The sequence below is a fragment of the Theobroma cacao genome, chromosome 5 (genome assembly GCF_053813885.1).
Source record: "Theobroma cacao isolate CCN51 chromosome 5, ASM5381388v1, whole genome shotgun sequence".
Classification (NCBI taxonomy): domain Eukaryota; kingdom Viridiplantae; phylum Streptophyta; class Magnoliopsida; order Malvales; family Malvaceae; genus Theobroma; species Theobroma cacao.
Window position 1 is genome coordinate 43,166,838 of NC_142643.1, and position 20,881 is coordinate 43,187,718.

The 20,881-nt window shown below is 37.3% G+C and overlaps 3 protein-coding genes across 4 annotated transcripts; 1 reads left to right on the forward strand and 2 right to left on the reverse strand.

The window, feature by feature from the left end:
• Positions 1-500: 500 nt before the first annotated feature.
• On the reverse strand, positions 501-10,200 carry LOC18599891 (fas-binding factor-like protein). The gene is made up of 23 exons (XM_018120485.2): positions 10,017-10,200; positions 9,602-9,915; positions 9,265-9,414; positions 8,863-9,012; positions 8,435-8,581; positions 7,531-7,677; positions 7,173-7,331; positions 6,648-7,063; positions 5,919-5,997; positions 5,639-5,680; positions 5,219-5,281; positions 5,060-5,109; positions 4,947-4,974; positions 4,271-4,345; positions 4,047-4,157; positions 3,900-3,960; positions 3,535-3,648; positions 3,199-3,320; positions 2,906-2,966; positions 2,669-2,710; positions 2,417-2,457; positions 1,476-1,602; positions 501-984 (listed from the first exon to the last, which is right to left on the reverse strand). The coding sequence occupies exons 2-23, from the start codon at positions 9,908-9,910 to the stop codon at positions 866-868; spliced, it is 2,613 nt and encodes an 870-aa protein (XP_017975974.2). The 5' UTR covers positions 9,911-9,915; positions 10,017-10,200; the 3' UTR covers positions 501-865.
• A 671-nt stretch (positions 10,201-10,871) lies between these two features.
• Positions 10,872-15,064, reverse strand: LOC18599892 (ATP binding/leucine-tRNA ligases/aminoacyl-tRNA ligase). 2 transcript variants are annotated; one of them, XM_007030075.3, is made up of 3 exons: positions 14,896-15,063; positions 11,505-14,789; positions 10,872-11,301 (listed from the first exon to the last, which is right to left on the reverse strand). In XM_007030075.3, the coding sequence occupies exons 2-3, from the start codon at positions 14,768-14,770 to the stop codon at positions 11,298-11,300; spliced, it is 3,270 nt and encodes a 1,089-aa protein (XP_007030137.3). In that variant the 5' UTR covers positions 14,771-14,789; positions 14,896-15,063; the 3' UTR covers positions 10,872-11,297. The 2 variants fall into 2 exon arrangements, with proteins under 2 accessions (XP_007030137.3, XP_088662620.1); XM_088806494.1 differs by lacking the exon at positions 10,872-11,301 and having other exon boundaries at positions 11,500-14,789; positions 14,896-15,064.
• A 2,595-nt stretch (positions 15,065-17,659) lies between these two features.
• HEXO2 (beta-hexosaminidase 2) lies at positions 17,660-20,740 on the forward strand. The gene is made up of 2 exons (XM_018120604.2): positions 17,660-18,678; positions 19,707-20,740. The coding sequence occupies exons 1-2, from the start codon at positions 17,835-17,837 to the stop codon at positions 20,657-20,659; spliced, it is 1,797 nt and encodes a 598-aa protein (XP_017976093.1). The 5' UTR covers positions 17,660-17,834; the 3' UTR covers positions 20,660-20,740.
• Positions 20,741-20,881: the final 141 nt, after the last annotated feature.

Genomic DNA, 20,881 nt, shown 5'->3' on the forward strand with positions numbered 1-20,881 from the left:
GCCAACTGAAAATAAAAAATCTTTTTCTGATATGGGGCTCTTTGTGGACTTGAAATTGGACCACATTTAACCCAACCTATGATATTTGCTCTCCCATTTTCTTTTTTTTTATTTTGATTTTATTGAGCCTAAAAACTTTTTTAAATTTTTTGAGATTTTTTTAATTCTTTAAATGACTATTCATATTAAAAATTAAATAGTATCACTTTCAATGGTTTTTTATTTTTTTTCAAATACAATTGTTTTGGAAGATAAGAATATTGACTCCACGTATCATAGATTTTTGTTATTATTTTAAAATTTAAAAAATAAAAAAATCTTAATAATGGTTTTGTTTAAAAATAAATAAAATTTATTCCAATGATTTCCTTTTTATTTCAAAATTATTTTTAGAATTGGTTATACAAATACAATTTTCATTAATATTTAAAGTCAGTTATGATCCAATTTACATAGATGAAAAGGAGGAAAAAGAAAAAGAAGAATAATAAAAAAAAAAATGTCTTAACATCTAATGACTACCCATAATTAAAGGCTTACTTCAGTTGATGTTGTTTTAGGTGAGAGGTAGCCATTCATTTCATTTCTGCCACAGATTTCTACATTATTGTAATTTTCTCTCAATGAAATTTATAGCCACAGAGAGAATCTTCTTTTGAGTCTTACATTTTGGTTTTTGAAGGCAAGAGATCAGAGCAAATGTTACAAAATTTTAGCAGCAGTAATGCTTCAGTGAGTTAAACAATGATGTTTAGTCAACATATTACTCTAGACAATGCCTCTCCAAGCAAGGTTTATCTGCCATGTGATCCCTACAATGAACAATGAAGAAGTAATTCCAGCAATTTATGAAACTTCCCATCCATCAGAAATCTGACTCGATGTGCAACTTGGTGGTGGAGCCTAACTCGAGCGCTTCTCGAGATTTTTTCCACAACTGTGACTCAAGGCCTAACTTCCTCAGCTCCATGAGGCCACGCTCAACTGCAAACAGGAGGAAGAAATCAGAAGATTTTTATCAGAGATAACTTCAAACTTTACCATACCTACTACAGTTTAAATGGTTTAGAGAGTCAATGTTTATAGCATTTAAGTGGTAGATATCAATCTGTCTGATGTAGCTTTGTAAAGCATCATTAACCACTGTCAAGTGCATTTCATCTAAAGTTAGCCATTACGGTGTATATTTCTTATATTTTTTGTCTAGTTTTCATGCGAACAGCTTGCAAGATGTAGTGACATATCATCAGCAAGGAGCAAGAGCTTTCTCTAAATTAAATAATTTAAGTTGAACTGGTTATAGTTGGTTAACGAGCGGAAGAAGTAAATTGCTACTTATTCTTTACTAGATGAGGTGAGACTCTAAGATAACTGATCCTCCAGGGGGGTGGGGTGGGGATCTAAGGTCAGATGATAGTCCACTATCTCACACTTGTGCCGAAAAAGAAGTGGGGGGGGTGGGCTAGAATGAGTACCGTCAACTGCATCATGAGAAGTGGAGGAAAGTGAACTGTGGTTGATCCAGAACTGCAAACGTTCATCTGCAATGTCAGGTTCCACTCCATGGTTCATTGCCCTCCTCCAGAAATATGTAAGCCAAGCCTGCACAAGCATAAGCAATAAGAAATAGTTCAATGGATATTCTTGCTGCTTGCCATAAAGAATATCACATTCAAATTAGTTTTCACCACACCAATCATTTCATGAAAGTTGTCACTTAATAAATTACCTACAAGTTAAAAATCTACTCGATTTGTTTTCTCTCTTCAGAACATTATATGTAGGTATCTAAATATATACAATCTAAATAAGACATCATTTCTTTCCCTTAACAGTGAAAACTTAAACAATTCAACATATAGAGAGCAAGAGATTCACACTCCCCAATCTGTTATCAATGCCAATCCTTCTCAAACCTGAAAGTGCACATGAGAAAAGAAGTGCCAGTTGCAGAACAAACTTCTCATTGCATAAATCAATGGCCAAATGCTCTCTCACTAGTAGTCTAACATACAAAAGTCAAGTTAAAACAAAAATCTCAATCAACCAGACTACTGGTAGAATTTCAAGTCCTCATTACTAGCCATTGAAATTTTACAGCCTTCTAATTCTTCATCTTACCATATGTACAAGATTCATTAACAACAAAGTTATTCTACATTTTCTAAATACAAAAAAGATAGTGTTTTCTTACAATGTTATTACTTCCCTAAATCACAAATGTGTTAAGTCCTTTATCCAAGACCATACTCCTAGAGAGAAGACTAGCTGCAACTAATTACTTTTAAATTGCTGCAATGAAGATGACCTTGAAGCAAATAAGAGTCAAGAGAAAACAAAGGTCAGCTTGGAGCCTTAACCCCTTAATAACTTTTCTTCGTAGTAAAAAGAAGTTACCATAAAGGTAATATCATACCTGCTTAAAACGCACATCTTCAGACTCCTCTTGGCTCAATTCTGAAAGTAAATTTGCTTATTTTAGTGTTTTTTGGAATTGGTTTAGGAATAATTATTACATTGAAAACTCAATTAACATCAATTGGAGTAAATAAAATACAAGAATAGATGCATAACAAACTCTTTCATTCACTTAAGTTGCAATACCTCTAGTGAGTTTAAGACAAAAAAAGGATTACATCAACAATTATTAAAATTTGCATTAACTTACCAAATGCCTCAAATTGACCCTCAGTTGGTAGTTTCACCTCATCTGCAACCATGATAACAGTAAAAGGGAAAAAAGTGTCAAGCATATGTTCTGGATTATAACGCATGCTATTTATGCACAACTTTGCATTAACAACGAAATGTCAATTTCTGAAATTGTTATTTCATGCCAACAGAAAAGTAGATTCTCCCATTATTAATAGATGTCATGTTGTTCAAAAATAAAGAACAAAAGTACCAGTTTTAAGTGAATTCTGGCGTCGATGTTGAGCCATTGCAAATGCAACTGCATCCTCGACCTTCATTAAAAAAATTATAAAAGAGACCCAGTAAATACAGGGGAAATATTTTTTAAATATGCAAACAAAATGACCATTTCATGTGTTATTATCATTGAAGGAAGTAGGAAAGAAAAGAAAGCCCATAAGAAGGAAGATAGCATGTGCTATTGCATCATAACTCTTTGGTAATGATGATATGTGAGAAGAAAGATGATAGTCACAACTGCAAACACAAGGATATGACAGAAACCTTTAATAAAGCCAGTTCCCTCAGACCTTTCTCGACTAAAAGCATGCTTTCAACATTCCTCTCTCCAGATAGTTCACTAAAGTCTTGCAGGACCTTTTCTCTTTCTTCTAAATCATTGTTGGCTGTTCAGTATGGAGATAAGAAAAAAAAAGCAAAACTGAGTCTTTTAATTTTCACTCCATTGAGAGAGAGTAAAAAACTGAATCTGAGACTCTAAGAACAATATAAATGAATGGAAAAGATCATTAAATATTCATTTTCCGATCCTATCATAGGCCAGAACTAATTATTTGTGGCAGGCGATAAAGTACAGCATGCATTTAAATGAAATCTTACATGAAAAGTCCCCTTCCTTGGCTCTTTGTCCAGCAGCTAATACTATTTCAAGAGGAAGAGGGGCAAATGATGACCAATATTCATGTTTTGCCCCGGCTATCTCTGCCTGAATACCTGCAAAAAGGCAATATCCTCGAGAAATTTATACAGCTCTGTGAAAAATGTACAAGGCAGAATTATGGATTTGCACATTAAAGAAACTGACTGCAATTGCAACTTTAGCTACTCCCAGGATCACTTGACCATTTTATTGAAACACTGTTTTAAGGTGATAATTATATAAGCAGCTGTTTATCTAATACAGCAGTGTCAACTCAAAAACAACAAAATCAGGAATTTCATGTACTAAAAGATCATCACTTTACCATGTTGCACACATAAACTCCAATAACGAGCCAGCCAGCACCTCTTTAAAACAACCTCTTCCTAAGATGAAAACTGCAGATTTTGTAACTATGACATAAAGGAGTAAAATGAAAAAATGATGTCTACAAGATTAGAATGAAGCCAACCATCTCTTCCTCGGTTAGCGTCATCCTTTGAGTCACTGTTTGCAAAGATTTGATTTCACACTCCGCTTCCTGGAGCTTCTCCAAGGCAGACATTGCTTCATCTCTGGCAGTCTAACTCACAATTTAAGAAGAGGAAATTAGGTTAAGCAAGGACATTTTCCCCTTCTAAGAATGGTAAAAATTCAAAGAAAACCCAGAACATACAAGATAAAATTTCAAGATACCTCAGCCTCTGTCCAAAGAGTAGCAATCTCTTCAGGTTTACCGCCCTGAGTTTGTGCTGCAACTCTTAAAGCAGCCTGCAAGAAGGACCATGTCACATGCTACTCATCTGCAGTTCATAAACCATGTCGTGACTAACATGTAAAAATAAAGAATTACATTAGCACATTGACTTCTGTAGAAAGACATCAGTTATAAGTAATAAAGATTAACTAGCTAGATCTACAAAACCAATGAAACTATCAAAGGTGTTACGAATTATTATAGCACACTCCGCCAAGTCCTCGCTGAATTGAGCATGACCTCTGGCAACCCTTCCCACAGATCTAAAGCACACACCAACTTCTGTGCTTAGCCTCTACAGAGATGGTATTTCATTTTACATATCAGATTCTCATTTTTAGATTTATGCTCAAAGTGTCATGCACATGCCTGCTTGATGTGTATATTAATAAGCCTCTCTAGGCATGGAATAAGTACCTATTCACAAAGAGAGATGCATAAAAAGATGCAGAAAAAAACATATATAAACTTAGTAAACACATACTTAAAGACAGAGTAACGTCAGTTAAGGCTCATAGTTATCTAGTATTATGTAATTCTCCGTGCACAATAAAACTGATAGACACATGCAGAGTAGTTTGAGCTAAGGAAGTGGCACTACTTAGAAGTACAAACCTCCCGTTCCTGCAGGGCTGCCTCCTTTCTGAAGAGGAAGATAGATGGCACATAAGAAAATTACAAAGTAAATTACAATATAACATTATATACATGTAAGCCATGAAGCTTGCCTGCTTAAAAGACGTGCTTCTAGGGTTACACCCTCTCCAAGATTAGCAATCTAAACAAGAACATGTTATGAATCAATTAAACATATACAAATGTTTGCTAGCTGGAGCTGTGTAAAGTTCATTTACCTATCACTTGTCTTTAAACTGTAAAAAGTTCACCTGTTTCTCAAGCTGCCGAGCTCTTGCTTCTGCTTCCTCACACCTTTCCTCTGAAAGTTGAAGCTGGGGAGGCAAATATCATGATGGAGCACCAAAAACAATACCATATGACAATATTATTAACATTTTCCACAGGCCAAAGTGCTTTTTTGGCTAACCTAATGACATCAGAGTTTTGGGGAGCAAATGCTGCTGCAATAGCAATATCCAAATGCCGGTAATCAGTTAGATTATGTCAACATTTGAAGATAACTGTTGCAGCGATTTTAGGATATTGACTCAGTGCTTGAAGATAATGGAGAGCCAAATTAATGTTTATGAGTACTATACATTTTTCAAATAAAACTTATTATCAAAATTTATTTGACTCAACAATAAAACAAGTTACACGATAAGAAGACAAAAAGTTACTGGAATCACCTTTTCAAGTAAACTTTCATTTTCATCCTGTAGAATATCAAGCTGCAATGAAATTCACACCACATTACTGGAAGATAAAAAGATTACCATTCTGACAATATCCCTAATTATTTGATCTCATATACTGAAATTTGAAGTGTCCAGACTCGAATAAATTGAATAGAATTTGGAAAAGAAGATATGATTATACACCGGCTTTCAAATATTCCTAAAGGAAAAAAATACTGTGATTAATGGACACTAGAAGGCAACACGTTTTTAGCTTGAAAAGTTATTGTACCTCATCTTGTAGAGCAGAAGCAGACTGCTGGCGTCCCCTTTCTTTTAAGCTGCTCATATTCCCAAAATCTGCTAACAATCTGCTTAAAATGCAAAAATCAGGGCACTCTCGATAAACGAAAGAACCTAAACCAGTGCAATGACCATTTTAAATGATCCCAGGATCATGAGACCTTAACACTAATTAAGAAACATACATGATGCTATGGGCTTAATTACTACCACGAAAAGGCATTATTCTCAAATACTGGAAGAGCAGCAGCAAAGCCTTCTTGAATAAAGCCAATAAAACATTAAGACTTCAATTACTCATACATATCATCTTGTAACTTTTTTTTTCTCAAAAATCATCTTGTAAGTATGTTCTGTAAGAACATGCTATTGAAAATTCTGACACTCAGCCACTTCTAAATTGACATCATGTGAATCAGAGAATTTGCTGTGATGGCTGATTACTTCATTCTCTTTGTAATATATATAAAACTTCAAAGACCAAGTTAAAAAGGAAATTTCACATAATATGCCTAAAACTAAGACAATATGACAGAATATTAAATACTAATGTTGAAAACCTTGAGTTCTATCCCCCCCCCCCCCCCCCCCCCCTTCCCCCTTCTCTCTCCAAAAAAAAAGGGGGAAGAAAAAAGTTGGTGGGGATTATGATATAGATAAAACTTCATTCTTCAAACTTCAAAATGAAATTACACCAGCTTAGAGAGCTATAAAATACCTTTTATCTCTCTGACTATCAGTTGAAGCCTCTGTTGTACTAACTGATGAGGTTGGCTTCAGGGACATAGTCACAGTAGAAGGTGCCACAGAAAATGTCTTGACTCCTAAATGTTGGCGACCTGATGCTGTGGAACGAGCAGATAAAGGTTGTTCTATATAACTGGTTGATGGAGATGATCGGCCAGCAGTTGAAGCTTGTGTGGACAGAGGCTGCTCTATAGAACTCTGCAGAGATGGTCGTCCAGCTGAAGTGGAATAAGGTGACATGGATTGCTCAACAGAGCTGATAGAGTGTGATGGTTGGCCAATTAAATGGGCTGATGATGGTTGCTCTGTAGAGTTGACAGATAGAAAGGTTTGAGTGCCTGGTGTGGAAGGGGTAGACGGTGGTTGATCCTGATTGGTGTGAACTGACTAATAGAAAAGTTGAAGTTACAAGTAAGAATTACATTCATTAATAATATAAGCATTAAACAACAAAAAATTTAGACAACTGATCATACTCAATTAACAGACAAGTTACCAAGGGAGAAGATGGCAGTCTTGCTCTTCCACTAGCAAGCCCAATGCTTGCTGTGCCACTCACTGAACTACTATTATTTGCCAGGTCATCCTCATCATTGTCTTCATCACCTGGTTGTTGTGCTACATGTTGCACTGGCCTTTGAGCCATGGTTTTGGCCTGTGTTTTAGAATGCAAGTCCATATCAGAATGCAATTTCTCTGTACCATAAAGCTCCAATATTGGAAACTGTAAAATCTTTTCCTTAAACTCACATCATAACTTGTCTGCTCAAGCTCATGCTTCTTCTCCCACATTAGCATGACAAACAAAAAATAAGCTAAAACAACTTCATACTAATAGGTAATCAGGTAATTACCATAGAAGGGCGTGACTGCATTGCCCTACCACGAGCAAGCCCTATACTTGCTCTGCCACTAACTAATAGGTCATCCTCATCATTGTCCTCGTCAGATGGTTGTAGTGTAGTAACTTGTGGCAGACGCTTGTGAGCTATGCTTTTGGTCTGCAGTATTATGCAGTGTAAGTGCAATGAGACATATTTGCTGGTAGCATCAAGCTTTTGCATGTGATATGTAAGTGACAAGGTTACAAACGTAGAACCAGACATCTACGAATTATCGTATTCAAAAGCTAAGCTGCAATCTAAATTATGAGCAACTATATGTACCAATCACCAAATTTGTACTGAGAAGCAACTAACATAAGAGCCATACAGATCACTAATTTTGCACATAGGACTCATATGTTCACCAAATAATTAACTACTCAACTGAATAATACACCTCCTTTCAACAAGCACATGAAGGCAAAACTGTGGAGTCATTAAAGACTGAATCAGTCAATTACTGATTTCAAGTGCTTTCTTTTTTAGCCAGAATAATTTCAAGTGGTTAAGCACGCATAAACAGGTCACTCAGATTATTAGCTCATGACTGAGCTTCAATGCAGTCTCACATTCCACTCTATACCTTGTTGACAGAGACAGTTCTAGCCAAGCTTATAAAAACACAGTCCTTTCATAGCTCCAAAAGCTAAAATGAATAAAGAAAAACTTTAAAGCTTAAGTTTGAAACTTAACAACAACTTAAGCAACTTTAGGCAAGATCTATAGGGTGTCCAGAGAATTTAAAATCCATCACAAGTGCTGTAGCTCAAACTAACAATTTAATTTGTCTGCTCGCATTATCTTTCTTCAATGCTCACTTGACATAAACACATCTACCTAAAACCAAAATCATATTAGATAATCATATAATTACCATAGGAGAGCGTGACTGCATTGCCCTTCCACGAGCGAGCCCTATGCTTGCCGTGCCACTCACTAAAAGGTCATCCTCTTCATTGTCCTCATCAGCTGGTTGTTGAATCATTACCTGTGGGGCTCGCCTTTGAGCTATGTTTATCTTCTGGATTTTGCAAGATAATTCCAGGTAAGAAAATATTTATTTGCAATATCAAACCGGGCTAGCAAGCAACCATGAACAAACTTAGAGCAGCGTAACAATTTTTGACATACATCATGGCGCATGATAATAGTGTCAATAGTGGTCAAAAGAAAAAAGTGTTTTTTGACTTGTCTATTGGAATTGTGTTGAACTACTTCTTCAATAAGTCTGCGCATCTCACTTGACAAACACATGCAGGTCTAGCTAAAAACCAAATTCATATTAGATAATTGGAAAATTACAGCAGGCGAGCGTGAGGGCAATGCCCTTCCACCAGCGAAACCTATGCTTGCTGTGCCACTGACTAAAAGGCCATCCTCATCATTGTCCTCATCAGCTCCTTGCTGTGTCATTACTGGTGGTATTGCTCGCCTTTGAGGCATGTTTTTGTGCTGGATTTTACGATGTAAGTTCAGGTAAGAACATATTTACTTGCAATGTCAAACTCTAGCATATGCAACCATGAATAAAATTTAGAGTTTAGAGCAGCATAAAAGTTTTCACAATACATGACGATCAATGATGATAGAGTTAAAAAGTTGTCAAAATCTTTTAAAGAAAGTGTCCTTTGACTTGCCTAATTGAACTCTCACAAACATAGGTCTAGCCAAACCAGATTCATATGAGATAATTAGATAAATTACCATAGGAGAGCGTGACTGCATTCCCCTTCCACCGGCAAGCCCTATGCTTGCCGGGCCACTCACTAAAATATCATCTTCATCTTTGTCCTCATCAGCTGGTTGTTGTCGTGTCCTTACCTGTGGCACTCGCCTTTGAGCCATGTTTTTGTTCTGGATTTTACAAGTTAAACCCAGGTTAGAACATATCTAATTTCAATTTCAAGCTCTGGCATAGCAGTAATAATTTTGAAAATTTCCATTAAAGAATGGTATCTATGCCAAAACAGACAATGGGGTAAAGCTAAAAAAGGCATAAAAAGTTTTTTTTTTTAAGTCCAATTTTTCGTTGAACTAGTACATCTATCCTAGGAGAGCGAGCACGCATTGCTCTTCCACCGACGAGTCCAATGCCTCCTGTGCCACTAATGTTATTATAATCAAGCTGGTCCTCTTCATCATCATCCTCATCGTTTTGCCGGTGTGCCATAACGGCCGCCAGCCTCTGCGCCGCCGCTTTCGTTTGCGCTTTCCTCACATTCCCCATGCTTCCGTAGCCCGATCCTGACTGCGTGTGGCGGTGAAGCGGCGACATCAATGCCGGCGTCACTGGCGTCCCCGGGCCCTCCGTGCTCTGTTGTCTCTCGAATATTAACTGCCTCCTATCCATTGTCACTGCAATAAACATTTAAATTTTTTTAAAAGAAAACCCAGATAAATTAATCAATATTAAAAGCAATAAATAAAAAAATTAAAAAGTTGAACTTGAAACTTACCAGGGTGATCAAAGAGAAGTCTCTGCTTTTCGGTAAAAGGTAAGAAAAACAGAGCATTTTTTCTGTGAGACAAAATGGAAAAGCATGAGAAAATGCTGATTGGGTTCCAGGAAAATTGTAGAGCATTGGAATTGTCTACGGCGACATATTTGAAGTGAAAAATGGTAAACGAAAGGATCCGATGGTTACGGCAAAAAGGAGGGGAGGCAGACCTGAAACAGAAAGCGGGAGGTTTTAACGGTTGATTTTTTTGGAATTGGCTGGTTTTCTTTATTACATATCAAACACGTCCTTGAGCGGTTAATGTCTAATTTCATTTTATTGAGGGATATTTTTGCAATTACAAGAAAAAGTATACGTAACAATTGCAAAGCAAGAGCATACGTTATATGAAATCATAAAGGGTTATTTCTTGTTCCATAAAAAACTTTTATTTAGTACAACTATATAAAGTGCAATATACATATACACTTGAGAAGTAAATTCAACATTGGGTGGTTTTTGAATTCCAAGAAAACTTGAAATTTCCATTTTTTTGCATTTCAAGCGCGGTAATTTCTAATTCTCATGTAAATTCCTGAAATTTTGCTTGAAAGCTTTTCCACAGTAAATGGTGTTGTAGGGTACCCCATGCCCAACCTTAACACTCGGCAAAAATAAGAAAAGCTACAAGTTAGGCACCCCTACAGTAGTTTTGGACCTTCATTTCACCAATGTAGAGCATGGGTTATATCATTTATATGTTGGGTTATTCACTATATTTACAAGTAATATGATTAATTGGAGAGGGTGGAGATCCTCTTGGAAGTTGAATGACCCACAAAAAGTATATATATTAAGACTTGATAAGGACAATAATCAGAGGAGAGGAAGCGCACTCATCATTCAATAAACTGAATGCTAACCTGTTCTTTTACTTGCTTTTGAAACACTAACACTATCCTTTCTTACAAATGGGAATGATCAACAGTAGCAACCAGATTAATAATGTTGGAATTAAAAAAAAAAAAAAAGAATGAACAAACAAAACTGAAAGAAACAAGATCACAACTAAAAAAGGAAACACAACACAAAATTCTTTAATTTTAAAAGCAAAACAAAATAGGAAAAATACATAGTTCAGTAAAAGCAGATATATAGAACTGGAATTACAACCTAGGGCAAATTCAAAATATCTGATCCAGGTAGCTGGAATACGTTTCTGCTTCAATGACAAAATTCTGACTCAAAAATCCCCTTTCACAACAGCATCTTGATGCAATATTTCTGGAACATATTTGTTTACCTGCATACAGCAATAACGTCCATTTTCATTTTCAGTAAAAGTGAGCATTCCCTGTTCAACACCTAATTAGACACATGGACGGAGAGAAACACACAGCTAAGTTTACAAGACACAAATTTAGAACAACTAACACCAAATACTCCAACAAATGAAAATTTCCTCAAGATGTAACATAGCATGCTAAAATGAAAAAGTTCCTTCACCTTGACATGAAGATGGCAGTTGGATTTCCAGGGGACGGAGGATTCTGTTTTAGCAGGGACGCAAAGGAACCAGCTTGCACATAAGCATCAGGGTCAGTGGCCGACAATACTTCTACCTCTTCAAGAGCGAGTTGTCTCTTGATCAAGTCTAAGTTCTCCTTAAGGACCTCAATCTCTCCAAAGGGCAGCTTCAAATCCAGAGCTTGGGCACCAATTTTAATAGCCTCAGCCTTCTTGAACCTCACGAATGGCATACAACGATTCTGGACCTGTTTAAAGTCTGCTGCCTGACCAACAGTGCTCTGCCGCAATGCATTCATTATCTCCCCATCTGATGCAAAAAATGTACAGGTCTTATTGTCAAACTTACTTTGGAGGATCCGCAAGCACTCTGCTTGCCATCCATCAAATTGCTCATTCACAATGATTAGGCCTTTTAACTTGTCCTCAGTTAGTGATGAAACTGGAGCCCCTTTCTTATTCTTAGTGTTCTTAGAGCCTGAAATCTGCTTCTGGAGTAGCTTCCTCATCGACACAATGGAATCTTGCAAATACTTATTGGCACTCTTGAGTTTTAGATCTGGAGAATCTGCTGTGGGCCAGCCTGCTTTCACCACAAAACCATCCTTTTTCAAAAGCTCTCTCCATATAAACTCCGCATAGTGAGGGCAGATTGGAGTGATAAGCCTAGTCTGCACATCCATAAAGCGCCATAAAAGGTCACGGTTCATGCCACCACTGCCACAAGAGAACCTATACTCATCCCTGGCAGCCTGAAGATCATAAAAGCCAGTTTTGAGAGCCTCCCGAAACATGCAATCCCGATAACTCTGCTCAGTCATTTTGACAGCAATGTTTATCTCATTTTCAAACACTCGATCAGCATAGGTAGATGGGGGACCAGTCCTCAAAGATGATTCTGCGGCCAGAATCTCTTCCATCCATGCGATCTCTTTTGTGAGACGTAAGATTGCAGCATTGGCCGTCTCAAACACAAAGTTAGCATCATCTACACCATCCCCAGCATCAGCCAGAGAGAATCGTGTAGCATCAGCAGAGAATTCCTCAATTGCCTGGCGCAATGTCCTGAAATTTCCAGTAGACTTGGACATCTTCTCGGAATTGAGCATAATATGTCCGTTGCACCTGAATCCACGCGGCCAGTGATCCTTGGACATGATTGCGGTGTGGTTGTAGATGCAAAATGTCAAATGATTCTGGATAAGGTCTTTACCAGAGACTCTAAGATCAAATGGATACCAGTACTCAAACTCCTGCTTCATCTTATTAAGAATAGAGGATGGAATGTCAGAAGATTTGGGAAACGGACCACCACAGAAGAGAAATTCCCAAACCTCATCAGTCATCTGGGCAGGTTTAACCAGATCAGAGCTTTTTCCGTACATGTCCCCATTTTGTAAAAGATGAGCGACTGTATAATAAGCCATGTAAATGGTTGAGTCAGATAATGACTCAACAAGGAATTCCTCATCCCATGGAATGCGAGTCCCAAGCCCAAAGGATCGTGAGCAAGCCCACTGATTAAGCCAACCTAAAGTATGTTCAAAGCCATGTCGTGTCTCATCAGAGTACAGATTCATGTTGGAAAAGCACTCCTCAGCCAATTTCTTCCATTCTGGTTCGCCATATGTGATGTACCATTGATCTGTAAGAGCCACAACACATTCATCACCAGACCTTGACATGACCTTCTTCTCAGGCTCACTATAAATTATTGCCTGGCCTGTTTCAACCAGTTTGGTTCTTATCAGTGGCTTAGCTTCCTGGACTCTTGTTCCTGCATATTCTCCAACAATCATTGTTCCCTCTGTAAACCCTCTCAAGTACACCAACCTCTTTGCCTCAGCAAGCTTGTCTTTCTCATTCTGACTTTTAATTTTCAGGTCCACACAAACTTTTTCAGCTGCTCTGTCTCCAAATTCCGGAATGTCAATGATGGGTACAATCTCAAATGGCAATACCCACTCATCCTTCACACCAAGCTTTGCCCGAAAAGCAGGTTTTGCTTTCAAATCATGTAAGGCCATATAATCATCAGGAGCATCACTAGGAACACTGGTCACAATTCCAGTACCTTTGTCTGTTAGAATGGTCAACATTGGAAGAGCATATATGATCTCATTAAATGAGAGAGGAGACTTTACAGGAAGACCAATCAGATCATAACCAGTCAGCTCAACCAAGCAAGTAGGTTTCTCAGGGACACGAGAGAGCTTCTGATATGCAAGGTTGAGTGCTGCTCTCTCTGTCAGAATAAATACCTCAGTATCATTGATTTCAAAGGCTCCATATTTCCCATCAGGCAATACCCAACAATTTGTTTGCCCATACATTGTCTCAGGTCTCAATGTTGCAGCAGCCAAAAACACTTTTTTTCCTTCCAAGACACGTATTTTTGCTGGAAATGGCGGCACCACTTCCATTTTAATAATAGTATACTCTTGAGGCTGAACCCCTTCACCACTCGCCCTATCATGATCAGCACATGGCTGACCATCCAAGGGAGAATATATAGTATACCTTACATCTTTAACAATCTTACCCATCGATCTCAACTTCCTCATCTGCCACTTAACAAAAGAATCAAAAAACGGATTCATATCCGTAGTCACAAACGACCTTCTCCAATCACAACCTAATCCAAATGCCTTAAGATCTTGAAAAGCCAATGGTGGAAAGAATTTCAACCATTCATATGGGTTCTGAAACTTCGATATCTCACTATCTGAAAGTCCAAAACTCCTCATAATTTCCCACTGAAACATCTGCCCGCTAGATTTAGATGCCACCTTAGACTTTTTCCCTTTAAACTTATCGGGGGCTACATTGGCACCTTCATTTGCGTCAAATTCTTCTTTGGGGTTTGGTTCCTCTTCTACTACCTCATGAGGAAAAATGGGTGGATCACCAAATTGTTGGATTTCTCTAGCAAGTTTATCAGCAGAAGCCTTGATTGGCATACCAGTACAGTGAAAAGCAAAAGGTAATAACACATTTGCACCTCTTAATCTATGGTAAGCAGCAGCAAATTCTAGCTTCGAAAGTGAAAAAGCATGACCCAGATGTAAAAAACCATTCATATACGGAAAAGGAAAGTTCCCAAAGAATTTTTCACCTGGTTGAGGTGGTTTTTCACCGGGTTCTGCCTTAAACACATCTTTTTCTTCCCACCAAACTCTAACCTTTGACTCGATTTCCAATAGCTTGTCTCTCCTTGCATAACTCTTGCCTCCCTCTGTCGCCATCTCGTGAAACTGATGGAAACTGTTTTAAACAAAAAAAAAAAAAAGAATGAAAATCCATTTCTCAAGCATGAAACAGAAAGAAAGGAAAAACAAATTGTGGAAGGAATCGTTGCAAAGGAAAATGCCTGAGTCTGCTGAGGAAGATGGCGTTGAGCCTACGGGCAGGCTCTCGAGATCGAAGAATCTTTGCTGAGTGACGGCTTTACCAGAGCAAATGGGTGGAAACGAGGACGATAAAGAGACTGCGTTGAGTTTCAGTTGAGTAACAGGGCTAGTTATTCCCTTTTTTTAAAAAAAAAAAAAGACACTTTCGTGAAAGGATTTTAGGGTTTTATAGATATTAATAAATTTAAATTAGAAAGGCCTGCCCCAACTTCTTTTACAGCTGACCCAATGGAAGGAAATGGCCCAATTACTCCAACTTTTGTTCTTCAGGCTGAGAATCGAAAGCCCAATTAAAGGAAGCAAGACAAATCCCAAGCTTACACTTAAAGCCCAAATACAAATTAATGCAAATTCTTTTCTTTTTTTTAATCAGGATAGATAAATTGCTTAATCTTATATATATCATTGCAAAATATGACATATCGGACGAGGGCATATTCAACATTGACATCAATAAGAGGTCCTAACTCGAAATTATTTACTATAATACCTAGACAGGTATCATTACCACACCTATTTAGGGACAATTTTCATTTATATATATATATATATATGACTATCAATTTATGTAAAAGGCGGTCAAATTTTTGTGATTGAATGTACATATAAATTCATTCTAATATAATCACGATTCCCAAAATATTATATTATTCATAATCATGATTCCCAAAATATTTTATAATTCATTTTATTAAGAGGCAAAAAAAAGGTCTTTTTATTAATAAATTTATGATTTTGTCACATATATTAGGTACGTATCAATTTTTCTTTATGTTAATATGAACGAGCCTAATAATCTATTGCCTTATTCATGAATTTCTCAATAAGAAACATAACACATAAAAGAAATCTTAAATTATTTTAAAAAGTTTAAATAAATTTTTATTTCTCTATTACATTTAATTAAGTCTATATACTATTGTTTTAGGTCAAATAAATCTTTATGATTGAAGGTTGACTAATTAGTGTTAGTTAAAATATTATTTGTTATTTTTTTATCATATGGTGTTGATGTGACATAATTAAATGATGACATGGTAAAATGATATTGTTATGTAATATTTTCACTTTTCATATTAGTGTCACATTAGCATCAAATAGCTAATGACACTGAATCAATGGTTAGTCATAAAAAATTATTTGATTTAAAATAAAAATATAAAAACTTAATTAAATGTAACAAAAAATATAAATTTATATAAAAAATTTTAAATAATTTAAGTAATTTTAAAAACATTGTGCCAAACTAACAGCAGATTATATCATATTCCAAAGATTTTAAAATCCATTATCATATAAATATATGTAGCTAATAAAGTGACATCAAACGGTTTTATATTATTAGCAGAAGTACTTTGGAGGGGCGGCAGATGTTTCATGCTTTAGGCAGGAGAGCCACCAAAAGAAAATGATTTTTTAGCCTGCATAAACCAAAATAAAGATTGTATAAAGATTGGACCAAGTTAATATTCCAAATTTCTAGAGACAGCTTCTAACACTTTGGGCTAATGTTATTGTATAAACATTGTTTTCCCAACCTAATCTTTTAGGCATATTGGATTAGACCAACTGAAATTCCCCAAGCTTGATTCCTCTTTGATTTAATTATTTCTCAAGGTCTAGAACTAACGAAATTCTGCCAAATGCTTGGCCCCAGATTTTGTTTATCATCTCATTGAAATAGATAGTTGCCGACTGATTAAGATCAGAGCACTTCCTTTGTCATCTTGGTTAATTTGCAGGCTTATTTCAAAGAAAAAAAGTTGATGATATTTCATTCGTTCAAAACTAACTAGGAATCTGCTACACAAAAGTATAAATCTGGTCTTCCAGACAAGACAAAACGAAACATAGGAAAACACTAATGAACCAAGATTCTCCTTGATTCAGCTCCCAATTTTGACAGATTAGATGAGTTTATGATGTTGGAAAGACAGTTAATTCTTGTCTTCCATATATTTCTTTGTTAGGTGAATGTCACTCTAATTTGTCCATCAGGATACAAGGTTCTTACCCCAAAAACATTCACTGTAGACAACTGGCAAACCTAGAAACAAGTACTAAGTAATTGCAGCATCTGTTCTCAAGAAGTAACCTGATATCCCCTGGAGAATCAAGAAGATATTGCAGGGCATTGAAGATGTGAAGTTTTCTTTTGTTTAATCATTTAATTGCAGAAAAAAAAAGATTATTCTTTGGTAGTTAGAATAGAGTTCTGAAGATATTGCTGGTTTGAGTTCTGTAGTGTTGACACCTGGAGATTTTCTGACTTGTAAATGGAACAAATTACTTCAGCTTAGACCAAAAAGAATTGGCAAAGCCGGCAATGAGATTCCAATAATCATAGACAATTGGCAAAGCCGGCATGTGTTTCAGGCTGACTTTAGCTATGAAACCTACTCCCACATTAGATATGAAGGTAAATTAGTACTTTGCAAGCTACAAAACAGGGAGCTGTAATGCTCTTCCAAATCCATCTAAGAGATGTCAAGCAAGAAATTTAATACTTTGATAATTGTTTCGATGCAAAAGGTAGCAAATTAAAGCAATAAATAATCACTTTGTCAGAACAAAATTGAAGTATTACAACTGGGTTTCGTTGATTTCAAAACTTAGTAGGTTGGGTCAAAATTACCTTGGGACGATAAGGTTACTTGACAATGACTCCACCTGGTTTATAAAAATGTCTCTGTTGCTTTTTCTTCTTTATTTTTCTAATGTACATTTTCTTCTTTCCACTCAGTGACAGTCGGACAGAGACAATGGGAAATTAAAGTCCTCGGCATAGACAAGTCAAATAGGAAATTCCAAATGGAAAGGAAACAAAGCAATGGTCCGATAAAAGAAGAGTAATTTGGGACAGCAATAACCGCATCGCCTCGTATAAAGTTCTTTCTCGATGCTCCAAAGTCTCAACCACAAAGCACTGTACAACGCATTTGAGATGACAAGTCGTGAAGGTAAACGTAGGATGTTGTCAAAATTTCTAATTATAGCCTGCCTAACAGTGATTCTTGCACCTCCAACCTTATCCTTGCAATCTGAGATCAACGTTTGGCCTAAACCCAGACTACTGGTATGGCCAAAACCACTTGCCACGTTCCTCTCTCCAAACTTCACCATCAGTTCCCCCAACCACCAACACCTCACCCCCGCCGTCAACCGCTACCTCCGTCTTATCAAGACGGAGCACCACCACCCCCTTGTCACCCCTTCTGTCATCGTTTCGAACTCATCCGCTCCGTTGAAAACTCTTTCCATCAATGTAATTGATCTCACCGCCACCCTCCAACATGGGGTCAATGAAACCTACGCCCTCGCCGTTTCTGAAGTAGATGGTACGGCCTATTTGACAGCCGCAACTGCGTGGGGAGCGATGAGGGGTCTAGAGACGTTTTCTCAGATGGTGTGGGGTGATCCCTCGGTTGTCCCGGTAGGGGTGTACGTGTGGGATGCTCCCTTGTTTGCTCACAGGGGAGTCATGCTGGATACATCAAGGAATTATTATGCGGTGGAGGACATATTGAGGACTATTGGGGCAATGAGTGCTAACAAGCTTAATGTGTTCCATTGGCATATTACTGACTCACATTCTTTTCCACTGATGGTGCCTTCGGAGCCTGAGCTTGCTGCCAAGGGATCTTATGGACCTGACATGATATACTCACCCTCGGATGTGGCTAGGATTGTGCAATTTGGCTTGGAACATGGGGTCAGGGTCCTACCGGAAATCGATTCACCAGGTGAGTTTGTTATAACCGTAATTCCTTTCCTTTAAAAAAGTATTGCATGACAGTTCATCTTTACCTTTATGTTGACTGATAACAACTTTCAAGTTTAGACTATAATACTTAATCGTGTAGTAGTTAGTTTCTATAGTACACTCGTATTCATGTCGAATGAGTCTCATCTTATAGATGATTATGATCAAAAGGAATAGAGAAGGCAATAACATAACACTAAAGAGACATAAACTTCCTTGGCAGTCAACTCAATTGGTAGTAAAAATTCTAGAATTTCCCTACCATACATGATACATCAGATTCATTTTATAGGAAACCATGGGCTACAAATATTTGAGTTGCATTATTCTTCTTAATGTATAGTGAGATTTTTTGGGGTTTTGAATTACAAGAATCTCGAACCTCTTTCCATATCTCAACATAAAATCTCTAAACAGTTTGACTGATCTCTTCACACATGCTTGAAAGAGCACTTTCATGGTCTCTTTATATGCTCCAATTTTTAAGTCGTCAAGCGGTAAAACCTGCTCCTAGTAAGTCCTTGATCTGATCTTGTTAATGACGGCGAACGCATCACTCATTCACTATGTAACTTTGGATCCTGTAAATTCAGGCCTTTGGCCTAGTTCATCTGCCGCTATCAATTATATCTGTTCGTGGTCCCTGATGATAAAACATGCACATGGACATGGACAGCCATTCTCTAGACCACGCATTACATCTTTAGATATAAGTCAGTGAGACCAACAGGGAGAAAAGGATTATTTTTATGAAACCTTGATTCCATCTCAATGTGGTGAAAGCAAAACATCAGTAAATAGTATTAAAACCTTTTTCATGCTTTTGAATATCAAGTGCATGAATTTACTTTAACCTCAATGCTACTTTATACAAATTTTTGTTGTATTTTAACATTGAGTGAAGTCCAATGCTTAGAAACAGAGTACTCTGTGTTTTTCTACACCAAGTGCACACTGCACACAACATGCAATGGGATGATGAAAGAAACTTTTACTTCGAAACTGCAGGCCATACAGGATCATGGACAGAAGCTTACCCAGAAATAGTTGCCTGTGCAAACATGTTTTGGTGGCCAGCTGGAAGTCTGTGGGCTGACCGTCTTGCATCTGAACCTGGAACTGGCCATCTAAACCCCTTAAACCCCAAAACCTACCAAGTTCTCAAGAACGTAATTCGTGATGTAGCCACTCTATTCCCTGAAACATTCTACCATGGGGGAGCTGACGAGGTAATTCCTGGATGTTGGAAAGCTGATCCAACCATTCAATCTTTCCTTTCAAATGGTGGAACCCTCAGCCAGCTCCTGGAAACCTTTGTGAACTCTACTTTGCCTTACATCATATCCCTCAATCGTACCGTGGTGTATTGGGAGGATGTTTTATTAGATGACAATGTCAAAGTAGACTCCTCATTTCTTCCAAGGGAGTACACCATTTTACAAACATGGAACAATGGCACAAACAACACCAAAAAGATTGTTGAAGCCGGATATCAGGCGATTGTATCATCTTCAGAGTTCTATTATTTGGATTGTGGCCATGGGGACTTTCTAGGGAATGATAGTATATATGATCAGCAAACAGCGGGAGGTAACTCTGGAAATGGAGGGTCTTGGTGTGAACCTTTTAAAACATGGCAAACTATTTATAACTATGACATAACTTATGGTTTAAGTGAAGAGGAGGCTAAATTGGTACTAGGTGGAGAGGTGGCATTGTGGTCAGAACAAGCTGATCCTACAGTCCTGGATCCAAGGATTTGGCCAAGAACTTCAGCAATGGCTGAGACATTGTGGTCAGGAAACCGCGACGAGACGGGGAACAAGAGGTATGCTGAGGCAACTGACAGGTTGAATGAATGGAGGTATAGAATGGTAACTAGAGGGATCAAGGCTGAACCACTTCAACCACTGTGGTGTGTTAGGAATCCAGGAATGTGCAACACAGTCAATGCTTTTTGACTTTAAAGATGTTTAATTGATCAACACAGAATTTAGATACAAGTGAAAAAAAAAAAATTGCTTCAGAAGTCACTTGGTTTACATTGAGTATGCTTCTTACATTTTCAACTTGTATTCATGTTCCAATTGATGATCAAAAGCATTTGTCTATGTCATAATGCACATTGCTGAATTTCTTGATAATTCTAGCAACTACTAAAAGAAAATGGAGAAAAACAAACA

What these genes read in the sequence shown, in the direction of transcription:
- LOC18599891 (XM_018120485.2), bottom strand. Translation starts at nt 9,910, where the DNA reads ATGGATAGGAGGCAGTTAATATTCGAGAGACAACAGAGCACGGAGGGC. An exon ending in CTTCTGCTCTACAAGATGAG is followed by an intron (nt 5,681 to 5,918) that starts GTACAATAACTT and finishes ATTTCATTGCAG; the next exon opens with CTTGATATTCTACAGGATGA. An exon ending in CCAGAATTCACTTAAAACTG is followed by an intron (nt 2,711 to 2,905) that starts GTACTTTTGTTC and finishes TCATGGTTGCAG; the next exon opens with ATGAGGTGAAACTACCAACT.
- LOC18599892 (XM_007030075.3), bottom strand. Translation starts at nt 14,770, where the DNA reads ATGGCGACAGAGGGAGGCAAGAGTTATGCAAGGAGAGACAAGCTATTG.
- HEXO2 (XM_018120604.2), top strand. Translation starts at nt 17,835, where the DNA reads ATGCTCCAAAGTCTCAACCACAAAGCACTGTACAACGCATTTGAGATG. An exon ending in ACCGGAAATCGATTCACCAG is followed by an intron (nt 18,679 to 19,706) that starts GTGAGTTTGTTA and finishes TCGAAACTGCAG; the next exon opens with GCCATACAGGATCATGGACA.